Raw genomic sequence first — 27,925 nt, 5'->3', positions numbered from 1 at the left:
TTAATGCCTATAGTTTTTATGGGGTTGAGGGTAGTAAATCCTGTGTATTTGACTTCTCTTATCTTTGGCCGACCTATAGTGGATTGTTTCTGCCTTTCTTATGTATAATAATATAAAATTTGAATTCTACTTACTGGACATGCATCTCTGCACTTGAAAGTTAACATATTAAAAGCATATTTTTTTTCTTCCTTGGTTTTCTTGTTCATGTGGATAACCCAGAGAATGCCTGAATCTAAAGTGCCATCCTCTGAGAATCATCGCCCAGAAATGTGCTCTAGCTGCAGTGTTCCTCTTCCCATTGGAGACAGCAGCTCCTCCTCTGGGAGTTGTGCCAACAGCCCACAAAGGATAGTTTCTCAACCTTCTTCTGTTGAGAACCCATTGGAGAACCAGAAAAATGATCACAATAATTCTGATGTTAGTGTCTCTGAAAAAGAGACACTTAAACCACAAAGTAATCAGACTCTGCCTTCAGCATCACTTCTGGGCTCCCAGGAATCATTGGCTTTTTCTGAGGTTAAAGAGGATTTACCTGGCACGATGTCTTCAGCTTCACAGAGTGGACAGGATGCCATCCTGTATCTCCAGACACAAGTGGCTGAGATGTCCCGAGTCATACGTGATCTGCAGTCCAGGAGTTGTTTTAGATTTCATCATTCTAGGCCAAGTGAGAGCTCGTCAGTTCCTTGGGATATCTCCAGCTCTAAGGAGGACAGTTTATCCACAGTTGAAGAGGAGTCTGACTGCAAATCTCCGTCAGCTGATGACAAAGGGCAGCCACCTGACCCCATGCAGTCTAGTTTTACTGGTCTTTTGAAGAGAATGGAACAAAGGGGTGTTATAAAGAGGGTGACGTTCCAGTCTGAAGCAGAAACCTGTGAGGGCAAGCCTGATTGGATGACCTCTAAAAAACGCTTGGTTCCTCCACTGCATCCACTTTTGAGAATTGCCACCACTGAAGTTTTTAAAGACCCTGCTGATTGCCATCCTTCTTCCTTCATGGGACACAGGGTTTATCCTGTGGCCAAGGACACATCTCCTTTCCAGCCAAATCCACCAGCTGAGGGACCCATCATAGATGTATTAGAACATAGCAAAAGAGGAAACACAACATCTCCTTTAGACTCTACCTCAAAAGAAATGGAGGTCATGGGTTGCAGGTTCTACCATGCTGCTTCCATTGCAGCCCGGGCTGCTAGCTACATGGCCTATATGACTCAGTATCAACGTAAACTCTGGGAAGACATGGAAGATCTGGTTCACGACCCGGAGTTTGATCGTGGGAAAGCAAGGTGTATAATATCTGATGGCATGGATGCAGGACTTTGGCAGCTCTGTACCACTAGGGACATAATGGACTCTGTAGTCAGAGTTATGGCCATGGCAGTAGATTATAGAAGACAGGCCTGGCTCCGACTAACATCTCTCACTAAGAAAACCCAGGAGAAGATCTTACACTTGCCCTTTGATGGTACATCTCTTTTTGGACAAGATGTGAATGCTATTGTTGCAGAAGACAATAGTATTAAAGAAAATGAATATAAGGATCACAATAAATACTATACTCAGCATCGGTACTTTTATAGTCATGATCAGAAAGCACATTATCACAACAGAGGGTACTCCAAAGGGGATTGGTACAAACCCCGGAATCACCCCTATAGATACAGAAAAAAGGGAGACTCCCCAGAACGCCATGGGTATAAGAACTAACACTCTGACCCTGGATGTTTAGCAGATTAGCCTTCCAAGGTCCAATTTACCCGTTCTTCCCCCAGGCTGAAGGTCATCTCAAAAACAACCAGTCCATCACAGCTGACGGTTGAGTTCTAGACTTTAGAATGAAGTATCTATAAAAAGACTTAAGCTTTATTGGCCAAATGGAGACTTTGTTCTAAGGAGTGTTGGATAGAGGTTTACACAGTATTTTTGGTCCAAACTAAGTCCAGAGAAGGTTACTCAGGAATCGTCTGGAATTTTAAAAAAATACATAGATTCATGCCTCAGGAAACTCTTATTGGTAAACTGAGGACTAGCAAAGTTTTGGATCTGGAAACAATTTGCTACTAGATCAGTGTTTACTAAGACCGAAGTGTAAAACCTTCATTTAAGGTCATCATTGCTTCTGAGAATGTCAGGCTTCAGCTTGATGGGTCATCCAAAAATGACAGATCTGTTACATACAGTCCCTATGTTAAGACGATTAGCTCACCATAGTCCATACTATTAGCAAGCTCTGTGAGACTTCAGAATTAGTCTTGAAGCTATGTGTCTGCTGGAATTCATTAAAACTTTTGCCAAATCCATACTATAACTGGGATGACTAAATGTCACAGGTCTACTTTTGGACTCAATCTGGAAAAAATATGGAAAAAAGATACCTGTAACATCACTGTAGAAAAGATAAACTGTCTTCATCTTGACTATGATGGGCTACCACACGGTCACGTGATACTCATAACGCTGCATGTGAGATAGCTCTTGTTGTCATCAGTTCTACTAGTCTTTGACTTACCAAGCTCTCATATGAACCACCTGTGAGACTCAGGCATAGAAGTCTCTCTGATGTGGGCCTTTCATTGAGATGGCCTTCTTAAACCTGTCTTCTAAGCAGTTGGTTCGTTTGAGCTTGATAGTGTATCACATTCTCACAACAGACAAATGTATCATCGTGGCCCTGGAAATACAGGATATTTCTATCATCCAGGCATGCAAATGTGAACTCTTTAAGAGCAAGAATTTCAAACATGCCTGACAATCTGATCTCTCTTGAAATAGAGGGATGCCATTAGTCTAGTCGTCGTTGTGAAATCCTTGAGATATAAAGCGTGGCTGGGTGTTTTCAAGATACACAGCGTTTCTGAATATCTAAATAATACTTTTTATTGAGTTCTTAAAAGGCTGGAATCAAGACTTCAGTGACACGCTCTTGGTTAAGTGGTTAATTTGTCATGGAATCTAATCAGACTCTCTCTGAGATGACTTAACATTTTGCTCCCAAATAATAACTCTCTTTTCGGAGCTGGCAGCAGATACCTCAGTTATATTAATGTCCCACAGTATCATCTCTTTAATCTCAAGGCAATGGCTGTATGATATACCAGCCCCTATGTCCCTGTCTTCGCAGCATGACTTAAAGTAGAGAAAATTGTCAAGTTTGAGGGGGGTCTGAACGCTTAACCTAATGTAACTTGGCAGCCAAAAAATAATTGTTTCACAGATGTTAATTCTGTGACCTCTTGGTCACAAATTGATCAAACATCTGCTTTTTCTTAATTTTTAATCTGCTTGATCAAAATGTTTTAGGTATACTATTAATGGAATATAGCATTGTCTTAAGGGTTTATGTGGCTCCTGTTTATCATAGTGGATGACCTTTTCTGTGATGCTCACGCTTTGTAATTCATTAGAAAACCCTTCCTACTTTCCTACACATATTCAGCAGCCTACTTAACCTCCATTTCTTCTTTTTTGTTTTTGAGACAGGCTCTTACCACATATGCCGAGCAGGCCCGGAACTTGATTAGTAGACCAGGCTGGCCTTGAACCCATAGAGATCTGCTTGTCTCTGTTTGGCTTCTGACTGCTGGAAGTAAAGGCGTGTGCTTCTAGGCCAGGCTGCTGCTTTTCATTTGTGCCATATAGATTGAAGGCACGAGGTTCCCACCTTGGAAGATGTTACTTTGTCAGATAATTTTAGGGTCTGTATTAGTCCTGTTTGTTTTATTTGTAGACCAAACCTGAACTAGTTTATCAAGATTGTTTAGCAGATATAACTGAATTGTATCTAGAGTTAATATTTACTTAATAAGTTAATATTGTCCACAAAATTTTACTTTGACTTTCTTAGGTTCCTACAAGGGGGTCTCTAAAATGTCTCTCAAACAAACTCCAGATAAACAGACTTTTGTAGCTTGTATTCAGTGCTATACAATGGGGTAGTAGACTTTAGCCCATAACTGTAGCAGTGCAGGTTTCCTCTGAGAAAGGGCTAACCACCCAGACTTTACTGGGGCAAGTTTGCACGTGTCTTTGTGCAGCATTGGGCCTGCTTCAGCTCATTTGTTCTTTTCCATCTTGCCCTGAATTAGATGCTACATATCACATGATTTATGAGATATTCTTGTTGTTTAAAAACAAAACAAAATAATGCTTGGAGATGTGCTTTCTGAAACTGTTTTGGCACGCCCACTAATTTATTTGTATCAATCCCCGCTTTATAGTAAACGGCAACAAAAAAGCACAGAAAATTTAGCACTTTAATAATTTTGACATTATTGTACAGCTCTTAAGTATTTTCAAGACAGCACTACTCTCGTCTTAGATGTTTATGTTGTTCATTAATGAAGTAAAAGTAACATTGCTTGACCACCAATTGATAAACCCAAGCAACTCCAAAGAATTGCGTTTTTCTCAAAGTGAAAAATGTCGGGAAATCACCAAATTGGTGATGAGTCAGACAACCTAATAGCAGTGCTTGGCGGCTGAGCTGGTGTGGACAGTGTGGTAGTGTAGGAGTGTGTAGCTCGCTCGGTAGTTTTCCAGTATCCTTCACCTGTTTCTCTCTTTAATCTGGCATACTTGAATGATGATGGTGTAAAGGTAAAAGTTGGTACTTGGTCTAGTGAGACGCCCCAGTAGACACCCCAGTAGATGAAGATAGCATTGAGATTTACCCAGATGGATATTTAGATTGTGTCTGCCGTGTGCAGAGCCTGCATCAGAATTCCTGTTAGGTTGACTTTTGAGTGAGACTACCACTTGCTTTTTCTTGAAGAGTTCATTTAATGATTTGGTTTTTCCCTTTCATTCAAAGTGTCATTTCTTGACTAGATATAATATGTATTTGGAGACGATGTGATTTTTTTTTGTAGTTATTATATATAGAGAAATACTATTTCCGTTTATTGTTATATAAAGTGCCTTTTTAAATTTTACTCTTATGTTTAAGACCTAACCTTTGATGTGGTATTTATGTGACGTTTGTACAGTGATTTACTCTTAGTTTATTATCTTTATTACCTGTACAATTGCACTATTTAAATGTACTCCTTAATGCTAACTTGTTTTCTTTATAACACTATTACTAATTTCAGAAGGTTATAAAATAAATTTCCCTCTTAACATCACAGAAGTTCTTTAGGTTTTAGTAGTTGGTTCTGTTTTCTAGACATAAAAGTAGTTCTTTTTTTCTTTGCATGTTTGAGATTTTTCTGACTGAGTCATCTGTCTCATATCTAACTTTGTTTATAGCCATAGCAACACTACTTCTATCTGCTAAATGGATGTGTTTCCTGGGACAGTAGAAGCAAGGACATTAAAACACTGAAGTTGGTGGCACTATAGATTATAAATAGTAGTCTGTGGCAGCTTCCTTATCAGTATAATTACTTTTGTTTTCCTTTTTAAACTGGCAGCTTCTTTATCAGTATAATTGCATTTATTTACTTAGCCTTCAAAATGCCATTTTGAGGGCAGCATATACTCTTTCAGGCTACTTTACTGCATTATACCTAAGTGACCTGATTGTAGTGTCCTTAAGGGCCTGATACATCCAGGATATATACCTCTCAGGTATTGTAAGCAAGGATGTTGAAAAGACAGAGTCCAGAATTCCCTCTCTCTATAGGATTGGATACCGATAAGGTTGAACATAGAGGTTAGCAGCACATTCATTGTTCTTGAAGTTAATTGGGATTCTGCTGAAGGCTTGAAATTATGTGTTAGATCTCTTTAGAAGTAGAAGATTGCAATAACAAAAAACCTTTTCCTTTAATGTGAGGCATATTTTGCCCCAGTCTTGCACTGTCTAGTTCCTGTTTTTTGAAATTTACCCTTATGTACTTAATGTTGGTGGCTAGACTAATACCTGATTGTCACTGTGGGTACATCTTATGCATGTCATTCAATTGGTCAGATTGATTCTGTATGGTTTTTAGTGGGCATACAAACTAGTCATTTCTTTTCACTTAAATTTTAAAGGAGGAAGTTACCAGTAAGTAAATGTTGATTACTGTATTGAATGCAAACCTTTCTTTTCATATTTAACAAGTTTTATAAACCATTAAAGTGTATGGAGTTTCCCTTCCTGAATGATTTTTGAGAATGCTGTTTTATTAAATCCTTTTTCTCTTATTATTGGAGTCCCATTTTTGTACTCCCGTGTCATTATTTATTTTACCTTACTATAATGCACTTTTGTAACATGTGGAGCTTTGAGATCTTAGTGCTGGAGCTTGTGTTCATTCCCTGTAGGCTAGAGAGGTGCTCACAGTTCAGTTGTGGCTGCTCAAGCTGCCCCAAACTTGGTTTTCATGTCTCCTCCTGGGGCCAGGGACTTCAGGACTGTGGCACCATGCTGGGCTTTTAGTACTGTCCTCTTGGTGAGGGTTTGTGATTTTGATCTGTCTTTCCCAAGAATCTCTTTCCAAAAGGAAGTCTCATTTTTCCCTTAGTCTCATGGATGTTGATATTTTTCATTCTACCACTATGTACTTAACTGAAATGGTGTGTGTGTGTGTGTGTGTGTGTGTGTGTGTGTGTGTGTGTGTGTGTGTTAGGAGCGGTAAATGTCTGTGTAGTGTGTGTACATAGCATGTGGAGACCAGAGGTTAATGTCAGGTGAATTCTTTATATACTTGGCATGTTTTTTTGTTTGTTTGCTTGTTTGTTTGTTTAAGACAGGGTCTTTTACTGAACAGTGAGTTCACAGGGTTGGTGGCTAGACTGGTTAGCCAGGGGGATCCAGGAATTACCTGCTGGGCCCCCATCATACTGGATGACAGATCATAGTGCTGGGCCCCGTATTTTACCTGGGTATTGCAGTACTTGGGTCCTCATACTTATGTGGCAAGCACTTTACCTATTGAGCCATTTCCCCGTCTCTTCCTTTCTTGCTTGTTCAAGTTTCCCTCTCCCTCTCTTCCTCATCACCACCCCCTCCTCTTTCCCAACCATCCCACCAATCCTATTGGTTCCTAAATGCTGGAATTTCAAGTGTGAGCCACTATGTCCTATTGAAATGTCATTTAAGTTGTATGTTTAGTAGTCATAAGCATTTGTGATAAGAATGTTTTTAGTTTTCCCTAAAATCCTTAAAAATATACAGGGGCTGGGAATATACCTCAGAGGGGATAATACTTGCCTAATGTGGCAGAAAGCCCTGGGCTCAAGGCATAACCAGTAATGGTGATATATGTCTGTAAACGCAGCAATTAGGATGTAGGTGCAGGGTGCCATCCTTAGCTATACATCAGATTCCTGGTTCTTATGGTCTACATGAGACCTTGTCTCAAAAAGGAAAGAAAGAAAAAATCTTATAGCCAGTCCAGTCTCAGAGGTGATCCCTGATTATTGAACTTTTGTTGTTGTTTGTTTGTTTTTCGAGACAGGGTTTCTCTGTGTAGCCCTAGCTGTCCTAGAACTCACTTTGTAGACCAGGCTGACCTCGAACTCAGAAATCCACCTGCCTCTGCCTCCCAAGTGCTGGGATGAAAGGCATGCGCCACCACCGCCTGGCTAATTATTTTTTAATATCTCATTTAATGGCATTTTCATAGTTCAAGGTATTTTTTATTTATTTATTTTTTGTTGTCACTGCTGTTGGTTTTGTCTTTTGATACAGTGTCTTTGTAGTCTAGGTCAGCTCTGAATTCAAGACGAGTCCACTTCACTTTCCCAAGTCCTGGGGTTAAATTGTGTAGTCTTCACAGATGCATTCTGTATATACTAATATGGCTGAATTTAATATCATAAAGTTAATTTATAGTTTAGCTCTGTTATTTTGCTTCTTAAAGTTAGCCAATCTTTGGGTTTTAAGGGCTTTACTATTTTTTTTTTTTAGGAGTGGTTTTTTGGGTGTTTTGAGGTCAGAGTTCTCGGGTTTGTCTTAGAACTTTGAAGACCTTTGTTTTCCAGTATTATAGTGTGTCTGATATCCTTGACCTCTCTCTTCGGTATAAATAAAAGTAAATGTTGTATATTTGGTGATTTTGTTTATTTGTTTCTTTTGTTTTTACTGTAAATGTCTCAAGTGTTGCTGTTAGAGGCTCTCTTAGTTCTTTTTCAAGGCTAGCTTCTCATATGTCCTTTCCCATGAACTATATCTCGTGCCTTTTTTCTTTCATTACCTGTAAGAGTGGCTGTCACAGCATTCCCTTTGAAGGGACAGTTAGAACTCCCACTTTTGTCTGTAGTAGCTGATTCATACTCCTTGGATTTAAAATGCAATTTATGTGTTAAGTGACTATCATGCTTGTGGACCATTTCAGTCTCTCTCAGTTAGTGAGGCAACATTGCCATGAATAGTGGCGGAATGACATGACCTAAGTCTTTAAGACACAAGTTGTATTCTTGTTGCTTTGTTTGTGGGGTGGGTGGGTGTGTCTTCATGTTTGGTTTCATTGTATCACCCAGACTGGCTTGGCACTTGTGGAGTCCTCCTGCTTCAAGTGCAGGCATTCTAAGTCTTGTTTGAAAAAAGATTTGATTGCTAGCTAAGTGTGGTCACCCATAACTTCTTTTGTTTTGTTTTGTTTTGTTTTGTTTGTTTGTTTGTTTTGAGACGGGGGCCCATGCCTTTAATTTTGGAGGCAGAGGCAGGTAGATGACTCTGAGTGGCCAGCTTGGTCCACATGGCCTATTCCAGGTCAACCAAGGGTACATAGTGAAATGCTGTTTCAAGAAGAAAAAAAAAAAAAAAAAGAAAGAAAATCAACAATAATAAAATACTTTTTCTTTCGTTGTGGCAGTTTTCCTGTTTGGAATGCAGCCCATTCCTTATTAAGTAAAATACAGTTAATATGTAAATAGCCTCATTCAGATTCTTAGCATAGAATTCTCTCTCTGTGTGTGTTTGTGTGTGTTGATATTTCTTTTTAAAGATTTATTTTTATGAATATGAGTACACTGTCACTCTCTTCAGACAAACCTGACTGAAGAGGGTATTTGATCCCATTATAGATAGTTGTGAGTCACATGTGGTTGCTGGGAATTGAACTCAGGACCTCTGGAAGAACAGTCAGTACTCTTAACCACTGAGCCGTCTCTCCAGCCCCTTACTATTTCTTTAATGTCCTGAGCTAGCTCTGTGTGTTGTGAATGGCTGGATCACCTTGATCTTGATTGTGTTGAGTTTGTCAGCTTCCTGTCTGGGAAGAAAGGCTAGGAGAGAATGTATCCTGTGTGTGCTGAGCATTCTTTACCCACATCTTGATGTAGACTCCCCCAGGCTCAGGTCACGTGCTGCCATGTCTCTGTAGACAAATCTCTTTCTGTCATGGCTGTACATGTACTCTTGGTACTTGGTCCTTGTCAGATGAGCCACATCTTCCTCACTCTTCCATTGAGGTGGCCTTTTTCTGGACTAAGGCTGGTCTTAAAGTGCTCCAGGCTTCTGTTCAACAGGGCACTCGCAGTCCACTCCCGTAGCTGGTTGTTCTGGTCATGATTCTTACTGCCTGCTTTTTTTGTACCATTTTTGTTTAGTGAAACAAAGGTAGAATGGTGCAGGGGATTGATGTTTTTAAGACACTAAAGGCGTTGACCTCAGTGTTAGCAAGTCATCTACTGTCTCAGCCTCAGTTTCCCTACTTTAAGGTTCCAACTGGGTATGGTGACACATACCTTTACATGCCAGCACTGGGAGGCAGACACAGGCTGGTCTTTATAGTGAGTTCCAGGACAGCTAAGTATAAAGTAATAACTGGGATACTATGAAAAACACTAAAGTCCAATGCAGGTTTAATTTTTATAACTAATTTTGGTGTTCCACATTCTGAGATTTTCTGTGAATAGGATGATATTGGATATAAACAGATGCATACTTTTTTTTTTTTAAAGATTTGTTACATGAATGCCATGTATCTTGGTCCTATTCATCCCAACTCTCTCCTGCTATTCTGAGCCTACCCCCTACCCCCCACCCCACCCTGGCCAACTTAATGGCTCTTTACAAACATTTCCCATTGTATGAAGTCATCCATTGGGCATGGGCAGCCCACCAGTACTCGGCCTTCCGTACCCACTGTGTGCAGGCAAGGGCCAAGAAAGGTATGGGTTTCCTGAGGGCTGGTTATGACCTCACCTGGGACCCTGTCTCAGAACTAAGATCAAAAGAGAACCAGGTGTGCTCTTGATCGAGGCAAATGCCAACGCACTGGAGAAACTACTAAATTCGGAGGGAAACCTGTGGTGATGTTGGATGAGAAGGCCAGCTGGAGAGTCAGCTTTTCTACCAACTGTCTCACCTGAGCGAGCTTTCAGGATGTCAGTGTAGTTGGTCTGCTGGAGAAACAGACATTCCTTTACGGGGAAGAGCTGACTCCTGCATGGGTGAGATGGCCTTGAGTGTGCCTGGCTTCAGAATGGTTAAGAGCAGCTGTTAGGGGACAGATATGGAGAAAGTTAAACTGCAGAAATGGTAAGTTATGCATGAAAATGTTTTGGTTCTTATGACTCAAAGTAGTGTTTCAATGGAGGTTTTGGAAGTAATCCAGAAATTGATTTATACTCTTGTCTGCGGTGGATATCTAAAATAATTTAAGCTCAAAGAAAGATCTTGGCATTGCCTTTCCGGCGTAGGGCAGCATAAATTGTGAGAGAATTTAGGACTATTGGAGTGAAAGCACTGGAGACAAACAACGTGGTTGTCCATTGTGGCTACTGCTGCACAGGGTCCCTTCAGCCAGCACCTTCCTCAGAGCACCTGCATGTGGCTGATATCTCTTAATGTTGACTTAGGAAGTTTCCAGGTATACTTGGAGAAAATGAACATTTGTAAGACTGTTGTAATTGACATCTGTGTGTGTATAGGAACTGTAAACCTGGTGCTCGTGGTAATTTTGGTAACCCCAACCACTTTTTTTCTTTTTTATTACTACTTTTCCCTGATACAGGATCTCGTGTAGCCCATGCTGGCTTTGAACACATTGTATAGCTGAGGATGATCTAGATTTTTTTTTTAATTCTCCCACTTCCACTTGAGTGCTAGGGTAACAGAATGAGCAATCATGCTGGGTTTATGCTGTGCTGAGACTCAAACCTGGGCTTTGTTCATGGTAGATAAGCAGATAAGCAGGTAAGCAGCTTACCAGTTCATACATTCCAAGCCTTTACCTTTTTGAGACAGGGTCCATTCTATAGCCCAGGCAGTGGTCCTTCTGCTTCAGCCTTCTGAGTGTGGGAATCACTGGCATGAGTCACTGTGCCTAGTCCTGCATACTCTGTTCCCTGTCTTTTCTTCCTGGCTTGCTTTCTCCCCATCCCTCCTTGTCTCTGTTCGAGGCATCACAGTGGCACTCAGGGCTGAGAAGTAACCCTCCTTTATCAGTTTTACATATTCAACAATAGTTAGAAATTCCTTCTTAAATCCCAAAGTTGTATAAACTGAACATACACGCGTGTTTCCTGTGCTAAGAGGGTCTGTCATTAGAAAAATTATAGATACTAACAGTTTTACTCAAAAGACGCGACAGATAGGATCTTATTTAACAGGTTTGGTGGTACCGGCTTCCTTAGTGGTATGCAGAACAGAATGGGGTATATCTGCATGTTTGTTTTTGATGTTGTATATATAAAGCAGATAATCTGTGTACTTTGTATTTGTGAACAACTGGAGTGTGAGGGAGATGGCTTTGTAAAAAGAGGGTTTCTTGGTTTCAGAATTATTGCTGGGGATCGTGAATATATATTGTACTGCATTGTGTTTATCTCCTGCTTTATCTGTATTTGATATAAAATTCTTGAGAAAACTTGCTGCCTTTCAAACTGTTTCTTTGGGATGAGACTTAAATCATAAATTGGGCAAAAAGGGCCTTCTTGTCCCCAGAACTTTGGGGTTACAAACAGACCTTGGAGCTTTAGAATGGTAGTGAAGAAGGCTTTAAATTGGTGATGCTTTTGTTTCAGGGATTCTTCCCAATCTCCTGTGTGTCAGGTGGTTAATACAGACAAAGTGACAAATCAGAAGGATGTACCAGAATAAGCTATACCCAACTCTCATGAGAAGAGGGAGGAAGGGGAGGCTACTTATGAGAGAGCTGTACCGTGAGAGAGAACAGGAGGGAAAGAGGCAGTTTTACTGGGACAGTGGTACAGAGACAGGTTGAAGAAAAGAGAGAACAAGCTAGACACAGGTGAAGAGAGAGGAGCCGGAGAATGAGAATTATCCAGAGGATTTAGAACACAGTGTCAGGGTTAGTTTGTAGCAAAGCAGAACAATTCAAGAGAGGCTGAGAGAAGTCAGATTGAATCAGTGTGAAAGAGGCATTTTGAGCCAGAATAGCTGAGTTGAATCAGCCAGCCAGAGTTCAGAAAGAATGAGCTTATTCAGGAGTGTCAAGGCTAAAAACATTCTAGGCCTAGATAAGATTGTATGGAGGGTAGAAGATTCCAGGACTTGGTCTGGGTTAGCAGACAGGCAGCAAGCCTCAGAGACAACAGTTACTCCACGTGAATAAAATGCTTTTACTAAACTGGAGCTAGGATTTGGAGACTTAACAAGAAGATCACAATAGGAACTATTCTCTTTAAAAACAAAACATATACTAGAAAGACACATTTAAGTAAACAAAAATAATACTAATTGGTATTGGCCAAATAGGTTTTGCTTTAAAATGACAATGGTACTTGGTCTCAAAACTGAAAATATTTTCTCAAGATGAGCCAATAAGCCAGCCTTCTATCTGTAAGTCGCTTATCTTAATTCTTAGTTTTTTCATATACCTCCTGTATCGCCCCGGTTGGTATCTAAAGCATGATCTTAGGTAGGCTTCTCACCACTTCTCAGGTAGCTGGGACTATAGGCATGTGCACCTACACCTAGACCCTGGACGCTTCTGTTGAACGTGGAAGTTGTAGCCAACCATTTTACCTCAAGGATATTTCCAAACAACAAAAGATTGAGAGCTTTAACACATTCTGCCTTTATCTACTCTTGATCATTAGTAGGTTTGGTACCAATTCTAATGCATGTACTGCTTGTAGAAAAATAAGGAAGTAGGGAAGGAAGAGACTCACCAAACAGAACCACTACCTTCCTAGATTTTACCCTTTGTGTTTATTTTCACATAAATGTATGTGATAGCAAAGATTAAAATGTAATGTAGCATGACTTGTGATCTGTAGGGTTTGTGTCAGTTCATTGGCTAATCTATTTAATGCTTGTACTTTATTGCACAGTTTACATACATAGCAGGTCACAATTTCTAGCAGTTGCAGGTTCTGATACTTTCCAGGGAATCCTTATTGCTTTATATTGGATAAACCTTTTGGTGAGATTTTTGTCAGAGTGGTAGAATTTTCATTGGAGGTAATTATCAATGAGTCTCTTGCCATCAGAATTCAAAATTTAAGTTTATAGTCTGAACTGGTTTCTGGTGGAAAGGTTATTGATCTGCAACAAAAAGAAAAGGATAGTGTGGGTAGTTTGTTGCAAAGCTTAAATTTTTAATGTAGATGTCATAAAAGAGTCCTCTTTCTTTGCTCCCCAAGTTATACCTCATTTGTAGATTTGCAGAGCTACATCTAAGGATAAACTTTTTGTTGTTTTGGTGATATTGAGTGAACTTGGAGATGTATGCTTGCTAATTGATCACACTCTACTCTTTAGGTTTTTTTTTTCAAGATAGGGTTTCCCTTTGTAGCCCTGAGTGTCCTGAAACTTGCTCTGTAGACCAGGCTTCCCTCAAACTCAGAGATCTGCCTGCCTCAGCCCCCTGAGTCCTGGGCACATACCACTACCGCCTGGCTCTACCATGGGCTCTTAATATAGCCTGTGCTGGTGTCAGACTCACTGTGTAGGCAAAACTGGTCTTGGATTCTAGGTCTTCCTGCCTTTTTCTCTGAAGTACTAGGATTACAGGTGGTGACTAGGTTAAAAGTTATTCTGGCATCTGTATCTGCTTAATCTTCATGGACAAAAATAAGAATAGTCAGGTTTAACTAGTGTCCATTGATTGCCATTTCTAGGATACTCAGAATACTTTGTACATGTTTAATCAAGTTTAAAAGAGAAAAGCCAGGTATGGTGGCTCAGACCTGAAGTTCCAGCACTTGGCAAGTGGAGGCAGATGAATCAGGAATTTAGAGTCATCCTTGACTACATAGGGAATTTGAGGTCAGCCTAGCCTATACTATAGGAGACCCTCTTAGAAACAACAGCATGTAAGAAAGTCTAAGAATTTCTAAGCAGCTAAACGTGTCTGCCCTTTAACCTCTTGGCTTTGTACTGTTGGTCTTTGTTCTATGGAGTTCTGGATATGAAAGAAACAGAGTGATCAAAAATACAGATAAGCCCGTTTCTCAGGAGGCTGAAGTAGAAAGATTGAGGATTTGAGGCCAGCTTGGGCAACATAGTGAGAGTGTGTCTCAAAATGAGTAAAGAAAGAGGCTGTGGTTGTTGCTTAGATGGTGGAGCACTTGCCTAGCATGTGGGGCCTTCGTTTAATCCTTAGTACTAGGGGAGGGAGTGTATTGTTGCTTACCTACCTGCTTATAGAGACTCCTCACAGAATCTCCCCTCAGGGTTTCCTGGGTTACCCCCACCACTCCACAGAGCCCTCTCATTTGTTGTCCACGTGGACTCTTCAGTACACAGAAGTTAGTCCGAAGTGACCATGGTATTTCAAGATGGATGGTCCTGGATATGTTCTAGCTGCTAATGTTTCAAACAGAACTAAAAACTATTATGTGGATTCAGAGCTGGGTTAGTATGGCCTTAGTAAGCTGATGGCAAACCGAGCCTCAGTGTATGTTACATTCCAAGAATTGTATTCTGTGTCTGTGGCTTTATTAAATCGCAGTAGCATTTGGGCAGACATTTCCAGTCCTAAGAATTGTGGCCCTTTACCTTTGGTTTATGGGAGACATTTAAGAACTTGGAACTGTTCTGAACTGTACTCACGTTCTGCTCGTACCCCTTGCTACTATACATTTTTTTTTTTTTCTGAGGTTGGGCTCCACTACTTTTCTCATTGTCATAACAAAGCAACTTAAAGGAAAGGCTTGTTTGGCTCACAAGTTGAATACACAGTCCATTGTGGCAGGAACAGTGCTAACAGGAAGGGCTGGAAACACTGTTGTAGACATGTGTGCAGGGGTGTGTTTCCATGGGCATTCCAAATCCATTCCAGTCGACAGTGAGGAGGAAAGTACCTCAGTTGTTAATAAGCTAATGCAGAGTTTTCTTTCCCCAGCTTTCTGACCAATTAGGAGTTGTATCCGTGTTTCTCCGTTCCTTGGAATAGCTGCTGTACTGCAGTGCTGCAGTGCAGAATAGAATTCCCTGTGGTTTCTTGGTCAGCTTTCTAACCAGTGTTTTCCAGTGTCAGTGTGTTCTCCTGGAAGCACAGAATGGTCTACTGGCCATTCCTCACTGTGTACCCCTAGAAATGGGGTTTAGCCTTCTTGAGAGAATGGTGGTAACATCACTCATGCCTGGCTTTAGTCAGCAGCTTGCCTTATTTTGTTTTGTGATTCTGGATGGGTAAGTGCTTTACCATGGTGCCCTGCCTTCAGCAAACGGAAGATTTGTGGGTCTTCCGTTTACTACTACTACTGCCATGTAACTATTAAACCTGCCTCATACTTATTTTTCCTGAGTTAAAGAGAAAATACTTAAAGTTTCATTTCCAAATTGCTAACTTCAAATTTTCAAAGGTTCAAAGTTACAGTGTGTTCTTGTTCTATTTACTAAGGTTTTCCCCAAGTTTCCAGCAGTGTCTCTCAAATCTACCCTCAGTATTGGGAGACAGAGTTCCTATTTGTTTATTACTAAGAAGAAAATAAGACCCAGTGAGTGGCAAAGAGGGAAAAGATACAAAAGCAGGAGAGGAAGAAATTGGGAAGGAAAGGGGGTCAGAAGGAGGGGGTTAAGAGGCAGACTGGGGTGACTGTGGTCACAAGTATGTTCTGTATCTGTAGGAAAGTGGAACGCAGTTGAGACCTCTGAAGTCAACCTCTGACTTCTGTGTTAGCAAATCTCTATACACACACACACACACCCGCTTTGTTACCTCCCTCTTTCCTCCCACCTTCATCAGCCTCTGGGGATTGAATTGAGGGCCTGTGCATGCTAGGGAAGCATCTATCACTGAGCTAATCCCCAGCCCTTAGCAAATATTGTGTTCATTCTTTGCTTTTAATTTGTATGTCTCTATATTTAAGGGAAAATTTCTTACAAACAACATATAATTGGATCTTGCTTTCAATTTTTAAAAAAATTTTTAAAAAATTACATTTAATTGTGTGTGTGTGTGTGTGTGTGTGTGTATTTATATGTGTGAGCTTGGTACCAAGAACATTTACTTACTGGGCCATCCCATTGGCCCTCAATTTTTTTTCACAGTGCATGGACAGTGAATCTTTGAATTGGTGCATTTAGACTTCTGCCTTGCAGAGTGATTAGCACAGCTGTGTCAATGCCAGGTTTATTTTTTACTGTTTATTTGTTGCCTTTCTTTTGTCTTTTTGTGTGTGTGTGTGTGTGTGCTAATTTATGTTTTCTCTTTTTTTTTCCCATCTGTGGGTGTTTTTGTTGTTTGGGGGGGGGGGTTGTTTTGGTTTTTGGTTTTTCGAGACAGGGTTTCTCTGTGTAGCCCTGGCTGCCCTGGAACTCTGTAGACCAGGCTGGCCTCGAACTCAGAAATCCGCCTGCCTCTGCCTCCTGAGTGCTGGGATGAAAGGTGTGTGCCACCACTGCTCCCATTTGTGGTTTTAACTGTGTGTGTGTTGGTTTTATGTGTATGGATACTTTGCCTGCATGTGTGTCTGTGTATCACTAGCATTCTTGATGCCCTTGGAGGTGAGAGAGGGCATCAGATGCCGTGGAACAAGTTAGGATTGTGAAGCTGGGAACCAAACCAGGGAGGGCAGCCAGTGCTCTCACCCACTGTGCAGTATCTCCAGCCCCTTAACTGAGTGTTTTATTTGATTCTGTTTTTTTCTTCTGTTAGCATGTCAATTATAAAATATTACAGTAAAATACAAAATATACTCTGGAGACAAAGACAGGACACCCCCATATACACACATCAAGATTTTTAGAACTCTAACAAGTAAATGGTTCTTGACTGCAGTAATTGCTTGGTAAGTGAATGTTTATTGGCTGTGTGCTAATTTTGTATTAAATGGAATAAACATTATCCTGTTTTGTTTGTACTGTAGGAGAATTTTAAACGCAAAGACTATATAGATCATCAGAAGGATAAAGTTGCTTTAACTTTGGCTCGCCTGGCCCGCCATGTTGAAGTAGAAAAACAACAGAAAGAAGAGAAGAACAGGGCATTTAGGGTATGTGTGTGTTTTTTTATTTGTTTGTTAATGTATAAAAGATTTGTTAATGTATAAAATTATTTATAATAAAGATGTAAAGATGTTTCCAAAAAAGAAAGAAGCTTAAATAGAATTTTGAGAAATTCTAGTGAGTAATTATTCTACTTAAACACATTTTCGGTGTTTGTGAGTTTCTGGTGTTTTACAGTTTGTATGTGCATGTGCATGCCTATGGAGGAGAGAGGCCACCCTTGAACCATCCTCCTTGTGTTTTGAGACAAGGTCTGTTTTTGGCCTGGTGCTCATGGATCCGGCCAGGCTGGCTGTGTGGTGTGCTCCAGGGCTGGCTTGGATGTGTGGGCCCTAGGAATTGGGCTCTGCTCAGGTCCTCATGCTCAGGGTCGTGACTCACCGAGTCATCCCCCAGCCCCTGATACTGCTGTTACTAAAGAAGATTGTATCTCGTGATTAGTAAGAAACTGGTGTGGTTTGTGAAGTTGAGATATTTGCTTTGTGTTATGAAAGCTCACATTAGCACGTTAGGGCTTTACAAGTTCTGTATGATAGATACTTTAAAAATTTAGTATGTACATGTCAGCATTTTGAGGATTCTTTATCGCTGTACTTTGGAACAATATTTTATAAATAATGTTCAGATAAAAATCTTGGTCATTTTTTTTTCTTCATTTAACTCTTTGTCTTCGTTAGGGTGGTTAGGGTGCAGCAAAACACCGTGACCAAAAGCAGGTTGCAGAAGAAAGGGTTTATTCAACTTTTATTTCTTGTTGCTGTTCAGCATCTAAGGAAGTCAGGCAGGAACCTGGAGGCAGGAGCTGCTGCAGAACCCATGGAGGGTGCTGCTTACTGGCTTACTCCTCATGGCTGGGTCAGCCTGCTTTTCTATAGAGCCCAGGACCACCAGCCCAGGGATGGCCACACCAAAAATGGAATGGCCCCTTCCCCACCAATCACTACTTAAGAAAATAACTACAGCTGGATCGTTTGGAGGGAGACATTTTCTCTATTGAGGTTCCCTCCTGTCTGATGGCTCTAGCTTGTGTCACATTGACATAAAACTATACTGAACACCCTTTCTTATGAAAAATCATATTAAATGGCTAAATAAGTCTTAAAATCTAGAGTCACTGGCTCCCTTTATCATACCCAGTACAGTGTAAATGCTGAATAATAGTTATGACATTATATTGTTAGAGAATGAGAAGAAAGTTAATACATGCCAGCACAGAAGCAGAGTTTTCAGGAATTCTGATAAATAGTTGTTTACATGTACATATTAAATGTGTATAGGAAGAACTAAATACCTATCCACCTTTTCAGGAGTCACAATATACTTATTTGTACATAGATTTTGTAAATGAATCTTTTTTTGTGTTTAAGGTTGTGTTGGGTTGGGCAGTGGTGGCCCACGCCTTTAATCCCAGCATTTAGGAGGCAGAGGCAGGCGGATTTCTGAGGTCAAGGCCAGCCTGGTCTACAGAGTGAGTTCCAGGACAGCCAGGGCTATACAGAGAAACCCTGCCTCAAAAAACCAAAAAGAAAGTTGTGTTGGATGCTGCCATGCTTGTTCACTCACATACTGTATGTGGCTGCTCTGACGCTACTGCAGCAGGGTGAGAGGTAGTAGTGGAGACTGCACACAGCGCAAGCCAAAAGCTCTGTTCACAGTGTAGGCCAACTCTCAGTGTAGGTGGTGACAGACGTTGTGTGCTGTCATGTAGTCAATGCTACTGAGGGCCTAATATTAATAGCATTCACTAAACAAATATTCACTGAGCTCTTTTTTTTTAATAAATCTGTTAAAAATTTTTGAAATTACCTAAAAATTTAAAGATATAAATAATCCTCTGGTTTCATTCCAATATCGACTAAATAATGTTTAGTTAGTCTTTTTTTTTTTTTTAAAGAATTATTTACTTATTTTATGTACATGAGTACACTGTATCTGTCTTCAGACACACCAGAAGAGGGCATCAAATCCCCATTACAGATGGTTGTGAGCCACCATGTGGTTGCTGGGAATTGAACTTAGAACCTCTGGAAGAACAGTCGGTGCTCTTAACCACTGAGCCATCTCTCCAGCCCATTTAGTTAGTTTTTATCCTTTTTGATATAGTTTACATAATTTGAGATGACTCCTTCATTTGGTTCTTAATGCTTAACACCATTGGTGACTTGTGAATATATTCTCTTGCATCAAATTACCTCCCTGTTGTTGGGGAGTATGTAGCAACTTCCAGCAAATAGCTGAGGGCTCAAGATCTTTATACAGTACATAAAACTTTATTTTGACGTATGTATAATCTTTGGTACAAATATCTAGATGTGAAGTTCTTGGAATAGAGTATTCAGTATTTTCTCATCAAGATCTTTTCACCCAAGAAACAGTGGTTATCTTAAATCAACTGAATTCTTTTCTTGTCTTTAGGAAAAAATTGATTTTCAGCACGCTCATGGTTTACAAGAATTGGAATTTATTCAAGGACATTCAGAAACAGAAGCAGCAAGACAGTGTGTGGACCAATGGCTAAAAATGTCAGGTATTCATTAGAGATCACAGTTCAGTTCCTGAGCTTCTTCGGAGCCTTAAGGTAGAAAGTATGTGGGCTTGATTCTGTTGCTATGGACATAGAGGGATGGATGGACAGTCAGGTGCCAGCATTGAGCTTTTAATCCCTGGCACTCACATCAGCAATGCATGTGTTTGTCATCCCAGTGCTGTAGAGACAGAGACAACAGAGTCCCCAAGGTTCACTGGCCCACCAGCCGAGTCTACTCAGTAGACTCAGGCAGGGGAGAGACCTTACTTTCCCAAAGCTGTACAGTCCCCAAGAGATGACACTTAAAGGACACGCATACACACATTTAGTTTTAGTCACTAACACCACTGTTTTCCAGTGTCCTGCTTTGCTGTTAACTTCTTTGGCCTCTGAGCTCTTTAGATACTTATTAGAAGTTAGTTTAACCAGTTGAAGAGTTTAGGTTAAATAAGAATACAGTAAGAATTCAAGGGAAAGAGCTTTTCCATTTTATATGAACAAGGGAGCTTGATTGTGTTTGTGAGTCTAAGATTTTGAACACCTGATTGTAACTGGGACCATCTCCTTGATGCTTTGCTCATTCCCACTGTTGTGTCATTCTGATGATCAGTCCAGTGCACACTTCTCTGAAATAGTAAACTAGGAATTTATATTATGATGTAGGACTCAGAACAAATGCAGCTAATTCTGGAACAAAAAGATCATTCCAACGTGGAGGCAGGATGTGGAGGTCTGAGAAGCCAATTTTGTGTCCTATAATGCACTGTAACAAGGAATTTGACAATGGGCACCTTCTGTTGGGACATTTGAAAAGGTAAGCAGGGCACTCTGGATTCAAAGGTTAAAGGTTAGTCATCTAGGCATGGAGAGCCAATCCAGGGTCTCATTCAAGTATGAGCAGTCTTTAGTGATTTTTTTAATCAAAATGTGGTAAACCTTTACCAGCATGGTTTTAGCTTAATATTTGAAACTCAGTTTGTTTTGTACTATTTTGATGTGTTATTTGTGATTTATATTTATGTTTTCTAGAAAATTGGGTAAGATGTTAGGTTGTTTTTCAGCATTATAGTGCAGTTGAAGTAGTTGTGGGTATAAATATAAATTTCAGGAGACAGAGCATTTGTCTATCCACATAATCTAACGTGCCTTCTAAAACAACCACTGTAAGAAATCAATCTTTACAGTGAAGTGCTCTGCTGGGGCTCATTTTTCTGATTTTCTGAGCGTCTTTCTAGTAGGTCACGAGAAAGCAGAGGGTCTTGTAACCTCCATTTCAGATAGTCAGAAGATGGGGCCTCTAGCTAGTTTCCTTCACAGATGTCTCAAGGAGACATACAATGCCTCCCGTGCTTGTGTGTTCAGGTGCATCAGCTTCACAAGTAAGGCAAACCAGGTCATCTCCTGGGAAGTAGATCCAACTGATGGCACTTCTTTCCTTGTATAGGTTTGATCACTCCCCATGTGATCCCACAATTACATTACATGGACCTCTGGCTAATTCGTTTGCATGTGCAGTGTGCTATGAACATTTCCTTACTCAACAGCAGTACAAGGACCATCTTCTCTCCAGGGTAAGAGCATGGTCTGGGAATAGATGTTCTTTCTGGAGAACCATGGAGCTTGTGTAGGTTTTTTTTGTTTTGTTTTGTTTTGTTTTTCATGTTGCTCTTAATCTTGCAGTCACTACTGATGTACGTAAAGATAAAAATTTAATTATTGAAAATGAAATGACTTGGGGTGCTGTGTTACTTTGGACACTTAAGCTTAAATAGCTAAACTCCAGCAGTCCTAGAGATTACCATTAAACTCTTCTGTGGTGTTGATATTTGGAATAATCTTACTCAACATGCTCATGATAGAAATTGCATCTTATTCTATGAAAAATTATTTTAATTCAGTGTGTGTGTGCATGCATGTACTCACAGAATTCAGAAAAAAGGTATTGGATCCCCTAGAGCCAGAGCTACCGGTGGTTGTGAGCTATGCAAGGTAGGTGCTGAGAACGGACTTGGGTCCTCGAAACAACAGTGTTCTCTCTTACCCATGAAGCTCGTTCTACAGCCCTCACATTTGATTGGTTCTCTCTTTTCTACTTGCCATGGCTTCCAGGGATCAAACTCAAGCTGTATCAGTCCCTTGTATGGAGTATTATTTTATTTGTACCAGAAACATGATAAAATGAACTTTTCTGGTTTAACTTAACTGTACATTCTAATTCGTATTCCTTCTCCCAAGTTTTAGACATTCCCTGCAGATCTTCCACTTTTGTAGTAGATACAGTATAATAACATTTTATGTAGAATTCTACTTCGATTATAGTGATCAAATCCTTTAACAGTTTTTACTTTGTATCTGCTTATAATCTGTCATTGAACTAAAAATGTTTTGTTTATTTAAAGTTCTTAAAATGAAAAAAAATTTTTAAGTTTCTTTCTTTTTTTCTTTTTGGTTTTTCGAGACAGGGTTTCTCTGTATAGCCCTGGTTGTCCTGGAACTCACTTTGTAGACCAGGCTGGCCTTGAACTCAGAAACCCACCTGTCTCTACCTCCCAAGTGCTGGGATTAAAGGCATGCTCCACCACTGCCCGGCTTAAAGTTTCTTAAATTAGGAGAAATTTGTAGTTTGCTTTATCATTCTTATCATGTAATTCAGAATGTCCTCCTAGATTTTTCTCCTCTGTGGCATTAATCAAGTTTAAACATGATCAAGGGGGTATGAGGAGTAATGAGGAGTGTAGGTATGAAGCTAGCTGTAAATCTCTGATTTGTCGCTTCTAGGGATAATTTGTTATGAGCTGTGGTAGTAGTGGTGGTCCTGATGAGATGATAAAAGTACCTCCTCGGGTTGTCGTAGGACAGTTCAGATAACACGCTCAGAATCTGTGTGCCTTTAACATGTTCTCAGTATAAATTTCAAGTTCCTGTCCTTTCTCTTGGTTCTTGTAAGCACTGTGCAGTTGCTAAGTTCCTGCTCTTACTGATAGCACCTTTAAAACACAGTATACATTTAAGATTACAACCCTATGGACAGTCATTAGCAAACCAAATTTATAGCAAACACACATACCCATTCATACAAATGTGCAAATTTTAATTTTAGGGTAGAGGAGGCTGGAAACTTAGATGCTACAGAAAACATGTAGCCAGGCATAGTAGTGCGTACCTGTGTGCTCTAATCAGTCTGTGTACCGTGGTCGCATTTGTATGTTAGTATGAGACTATACGTGACTAGATCAGAAATGAGCAGTGTGTAGGGCATAAATGTCCTTTGCGAAAGAAAAATGCCTGTAATTTGATTTTTGAGGAAGAAGTTAACATTTTATCTATGGTATCTTGCTTATGGTAGAAATTGTAAACTCAGAAAAGTCAAAAATTGGTATGAAATTTTCCAAATATAAAGTTAGAAGTTTTGAAATTAGTTTTTAAAAGTGTATTGGATATTGGTTTTAGTTGTAACGTCGGTATGACATTTTCCAAATAATAAATTGGAAATTGTAAAGATACTTTTTTACTGTGTTCATTTGCATACTGATTTTAGTTGTGACATGGCTTTCCTTTTTATTTTTAGACAGCTGCAGCCGATGGACATAGCAATAGCCTTCTCCCTCAGATTATTCAATGTTTTGCTTGTCCACAGTGCTTTCTTCTGTTTAGTGCCAAGGATGAGTGTTTGAAGCATATGTCTACAAGGAATCATTTCCGTCAGAGCTTTAAACTGGGTGGTATGTTAATATATTGCTGTTAACATTGTGTAATGAGTTACATCTTTGCAAACATACCTTTCAAAATACTCTGCTAAGTTAGCTATACTTCTCAGTTTAGAATCATAAAAATGAAAAAAATTGAATTCTTAATTTTCAAAAATGCTTGTTTGTATATCATTGAGTATGTTTTAATCCTCTCTTCCTTCTTTTAGACAAGGTCTTACTTTGTAGCTCTAGTTGACCTTGAACGCACAGTGATCTGTCTTTTTCAGCCTCCTGAGTTTAGATGAGTCCTGGTGGATTAAAGGCAAGTGCCACCTCCACCCAGCTATGTCTTATCTATTTGAGGGATGAAAAGAAATGTGAGAGGGCTGGTCATGGTGGCACACGCCTTTAATCCCAGTACTTGGGAGTCAGAGGCAGGCAGATTTCTGAGTTCGAGGCCAGCCTGGTCTACAAAGTTTGTTCCAGGACAGCCAGAACTATACAGAGAAACCTTGGGAAAAAAAAAAAAAAAGAAAAGAAAAAAAGAAATGTGGGAGGGAAAGCACATATTCAGAACAGTGTGTTTATTATACCTGGGAGGTCTGGGAAATTGGATCAGAAGGCACTCTTTGTCATTAAGCCTAAAAAAGGTCTCCCGTACACTTTTACTTAACTGATGTCCTCAGGAAGGGAAGGAAGAGAGAGATTGGGTTCCCCTGTGTTCTGATTACTTTGCAATTTGTGATTCATTTTGTCTTTTAGATAATAAAGGAACAGCCCGCCCAATATCATTTCCATCTTTTGCAAAGAAGCGTTTGGTCTCTCTGTGCAAAGATGTTCCATTTCAGGTTAAGTGTGTGGCCTGCCACCAGACTCTGCGTTCCCACATGGAGCTCACTGCCCATTTCAGGTTTGTACAGCTCTAGTCTTAAGCTGTAAGGAACTCCTGGTGACATCTTCAGTAGGGGAAGAGTTAGGCAAATATCTCCTGTTGTGTGTGTCTCCTTCAGAATCAGGATGCACAAATCTAGCATAATGAGAGAAGTGAGAGGCACTGGAGATGTGTGTGATTGGGACGTATAGGGATGCAGAGGGCTAACCAGAGGCAGGGGTCCTTACATGGGAATAGCTTCTCAGACTGTCCAGCCTATCACTACTTGGTTCTTAATGAAAATTGTTCTTTAGCAGAAAAGAAATGTGAACAGGACACATTCCTGACATAAGTTAGTCAGTTATTAACAAAGAGTTCTGGTAGTTGTGGTGCCGACCTGTGACCCTAGCACTGTAGGCTGCAGAAGAAGGGTCACAAATTCAAGGCCAGCCTCGATTATGTGGTGAAATTCCATCCAACAGAATGGACGGGAGAGATGGTCAGCGTTTAAGAGCGTATTCTGCTGCTCTTCCAGAAAGCCTGGGCTTCATTCCCAGCGCCCACAGTGGCAGCTCACCACCATCTGACCCCTCCAGTTGCAGGGCTCAGAGAACTCTGAAAACTCCGGGCCCACAGGAAGTATACAGATATGCAGACAAAACTCCCGTACTTGTTAAATAATAAATGTAGTTAAATAAGTTAATCAATTAAAAAAAAAACTTAAAATGAAGTCAGAAAACAGCAACAAAAAGTGGAATATTGGGCTGGAAAGAGGTCCTGAGTTCAATTCTGAGCAACCACATGGTGGCTCACAACCATCTGTAATGGGATTTGATTCCCTTTTCTGATGTGTCTGCAGACAGCTACAGTGTACTCATATACATAAAATAAGTAATTCTTTTTTTTTAAAGTGGGATGTTATCTAGAAGTTTATAGTGGTCATTTACTTGTGAATCTAATTTGCTTCAAGGCCTCTATATCAACGAATTTGATATTGATTGATGTTTTCAGAAGTGTGCCTTTATATTTTGAATCTTCTAATTCTACTTAATCCTTGTATGTTGATGAGAAAAATAAAATAGGGGTACTATAAAAGTACTTTAAGATGATAGAGTGTGTTATTGAAAAGATCTTTTAGTACTTATTTATATTGTTATTTTAAAATTCTTGTCATATAAAGCAGAGAAAACTTACGATTTTTTTTTTTTAAATCCAAATTAGGGTTCATTGTCAAAATGCTGGACCTGTTGCTATAGCTGAAAAAAGCATTACTCAGGTTGCAAAAGAATTCATAGTAAGAGGTTATTGTTCAGATTGCAACCAGGTCTTTATGGATGTAGCCAGCACCCAAAGTCACAAGAATTCAGGACACAAAATTACACTTGCGAACTCAGTGGAAGAATCTGTCTTGCTTTATTGCCACATCAGTGAAGGGAGTCGTCCTCCTTGTGATTTACATTTATTCAGTCAACCAAAAATTTCATCACTTAAACGGATTCTGTCTGTTAAAGAGTCCAGTGCAGAGGATTGTGTCGTTCCGACAAAGAAAGTGAACTTAGGTGTTGAAAGCCTTGGAGGTGCAACTCGTGTGCAGAGGCAGAGTCCAGCAGTCACAGCCTGGTTTTGTGAATGCAAACGGCGGTTTCCCAGTGAAGAGGCGGTAGAAAAGCATGCTTTCTCAGCAAACACAATGTGTTATAAGTGTGTGGTCTGCGGAAAGGTTTGTGAAGATTCGGGGGTCATGCGCTTACACATGAGCCGGTTTCATGGAGGGGCGCATTTAAATAACTTTCTATTTTGGTGTCGGACGTGCAAAAAGGAGTTAGTAAAGAAAGATGCCATCATGGCACACATTACTGAGTTTCATAGTGGGCATAGATATTTTTATGAGATGGATGAGGAAGAGGAGGAGGAAGAGGAGGCCATGCCGTCATCCTCTGTGGAGAGCCATTTGAATGCTGACAAACCTCCTTCACCCATTGCTGTTGTTGATCACTGCCCGGCCAACAGTCCTCCCAGGGGCAGGTGGCAGTGCCGCATCTGTGAGGACATGTTTGAATCCCAGGAGTGTGTGAAGCAGCACTGCATGTCCTTGACAAGCCACCGGTTTCACAGATACAGCTGTGCCCACTGCAGAAAGACTTTCCATAAAGTGGAAACTCTGTACCGACATTGCCAGGACGAGCATGACAGTGAGATCATGATGAAGTACTTCTGTGGGCTTTGTGATCTCATTTTTAACAAGGAAGAAGAATTTCTGAGTCACTATAAGGAACACCACAGCATAGATTATGTGTTTGTGTCAGAAAAAACTAAAACCTCAATTAAAACTGAAGGCGATTTTAAAATAGTAGAGACCAGTGATTTACTAAGCTGTGGCTGTCATGAGAGTTACATGTGTAAAATCAACAGAAAGGAAGACTATGACCGATGTCTTCCAGTCCTGCTGGAGAAAGGTAGACTGTGGTTTCGCTGCAGCTCGTGCTCAGCCACAGCACAGAATGTGACCGACATTAACACTCACGTCTCTCAAGTGCACAGAAAAGAGAAAAGCGAGGAGGAGCAGCAGTATGTGATCAAGTGTGGCATCTGCACCAAGGCGTTCCAGAACACGGAGAGTGCTCAGCAGCACTTCCACAGGAAGCACGCGGCCCTCCAGAAACCCACCGGGACCCCGGGGGGAGCCGACAGAAGCAGCACGTGCCAGCTGGCTGCGAGTGCCTCACATGCTGAGAAAAACCTGAAACAGGCTAGCTATCAGAAACACTCAGACGTGGAAAAAGGAGCTGAGCATGATGTACACTGCCAGAACATAGGTATGGCTTTACAGCGTGGGACAAGTTTGGCACACTCACCCTGGGACGTACGTAAGCACGTATGTACCCACTAGCAGAAGCTGAGTGAGTGCTGACAGCAGCTGCATCAGTGATGACAGCAACCAGTGTGCTCTTTCAGGGATTTGTGCTTATGCTGTCTTTAAATAATAGAGTAGATCTCTTTCTGTTTACAAAGAAATGAAGAGTTTTGAGAAATGACAGGTTGTAGTACTCTTTCTAAAAGATTTGAGAGTTATTCTGAACCTTAAAATCACATTCTACTTAAAATATGAAGGTTTGTTAAGCAAAATTTTTTCCCCTTTGTGTGTGAGTGTGTGTTTATGTCTGTGTATCTTTGTGTTGTGCTTAAGTTTTGTGCACGCTAAACAAATGCACTATCATTAAGCTACATCAGCGGCTCTAGATGAATTTCTTTTGTATCTCTTCAGTCTTGTTCTTGTTTGTATGTTTTTAAATAAAAATAAAGTTGGGGCTGTAGATATGGCTCAGTGGTGAAGAGCGCTGACTGCTCTTCCTGAGGACCCAGGTTTAATTCCCAGCAACCACATGGCAGCTCACACCGCTCTGTAACTCCAGTTCCGGGGGACTTGACACCTTCACACAGACATACATTCAGGCAAAACACCAATGAACATCAAATAAAAATACACAATTTAAATCAATTTTAAAGTTTAACTTTTTATGTGCTTTGGTTTT

The 27,925-nt window shown here is 40.4% G+C and overlaps 1 protein-coding gene across 5 annotated transcripts in view; it reads left to right on the top strand.

Annotated features, from left to right (window-relative positions):
• Znf451 (zinc finger protein 451) overlaps positions 1–27,925 on the top strand; it is a 53,938-nt gene that overhangs the window by 11,543 nt on the left and 14,470 nt on the right. For 4 of the 5 annotated variants that reach the window (XM_021156802.2, XM_021156863.3, XM_021156724.2 and 1 more), the window contains exons 4-10: positions 17,167–17,292; positions 19,721–19,832; positions 20,496–20,646; positions 21,277–21,403; positions 23,401–23,554; positions 24,284–24,431; positions 25,614–27,208. In XM_021156802.2, coding sequence (XP_021012461.1) covers positions 17,167–17,292; positions 19,721–19,832; positions 20,496–20,646; positions 21,277–21,403; positions 23,401–23,554; positions 24,284–24,431; positions 25,614–27,208 — 2,413 coding nt within the window. Of the gene's footprint in view, positions 1–222; positions 8,716–17,166; positions 17,293–19,720; positions 19,833–20,495; positions 20,647–21,276; positions 21,404–23,400; positions 23,555–24,283; positions 24,432–25,613; positions 27,209–27,925 lie in introns of those variants that run through there. The other variant, XM_021156988.2, reaches the window with a different exon arrangement.

This window comes from Mus caroli, unplaced genomic scaffold, assembly GCF_978045245.1.
Source record: "Mus caroli unplaced genomic scaffold, Mus_caroli_1 scaffold_1, whole genome shotgun sequence".
NCBI lineage: Eukaryota > Metazoa > Chordata > Mammalia > Rodentia > Muridae > Mus > Mus caroli.
The sequence above is the reverse complement of the archived record's forward strand: the minus strand, read 5'-3'. Positions and strand labels throughout refer to the sequence as shown.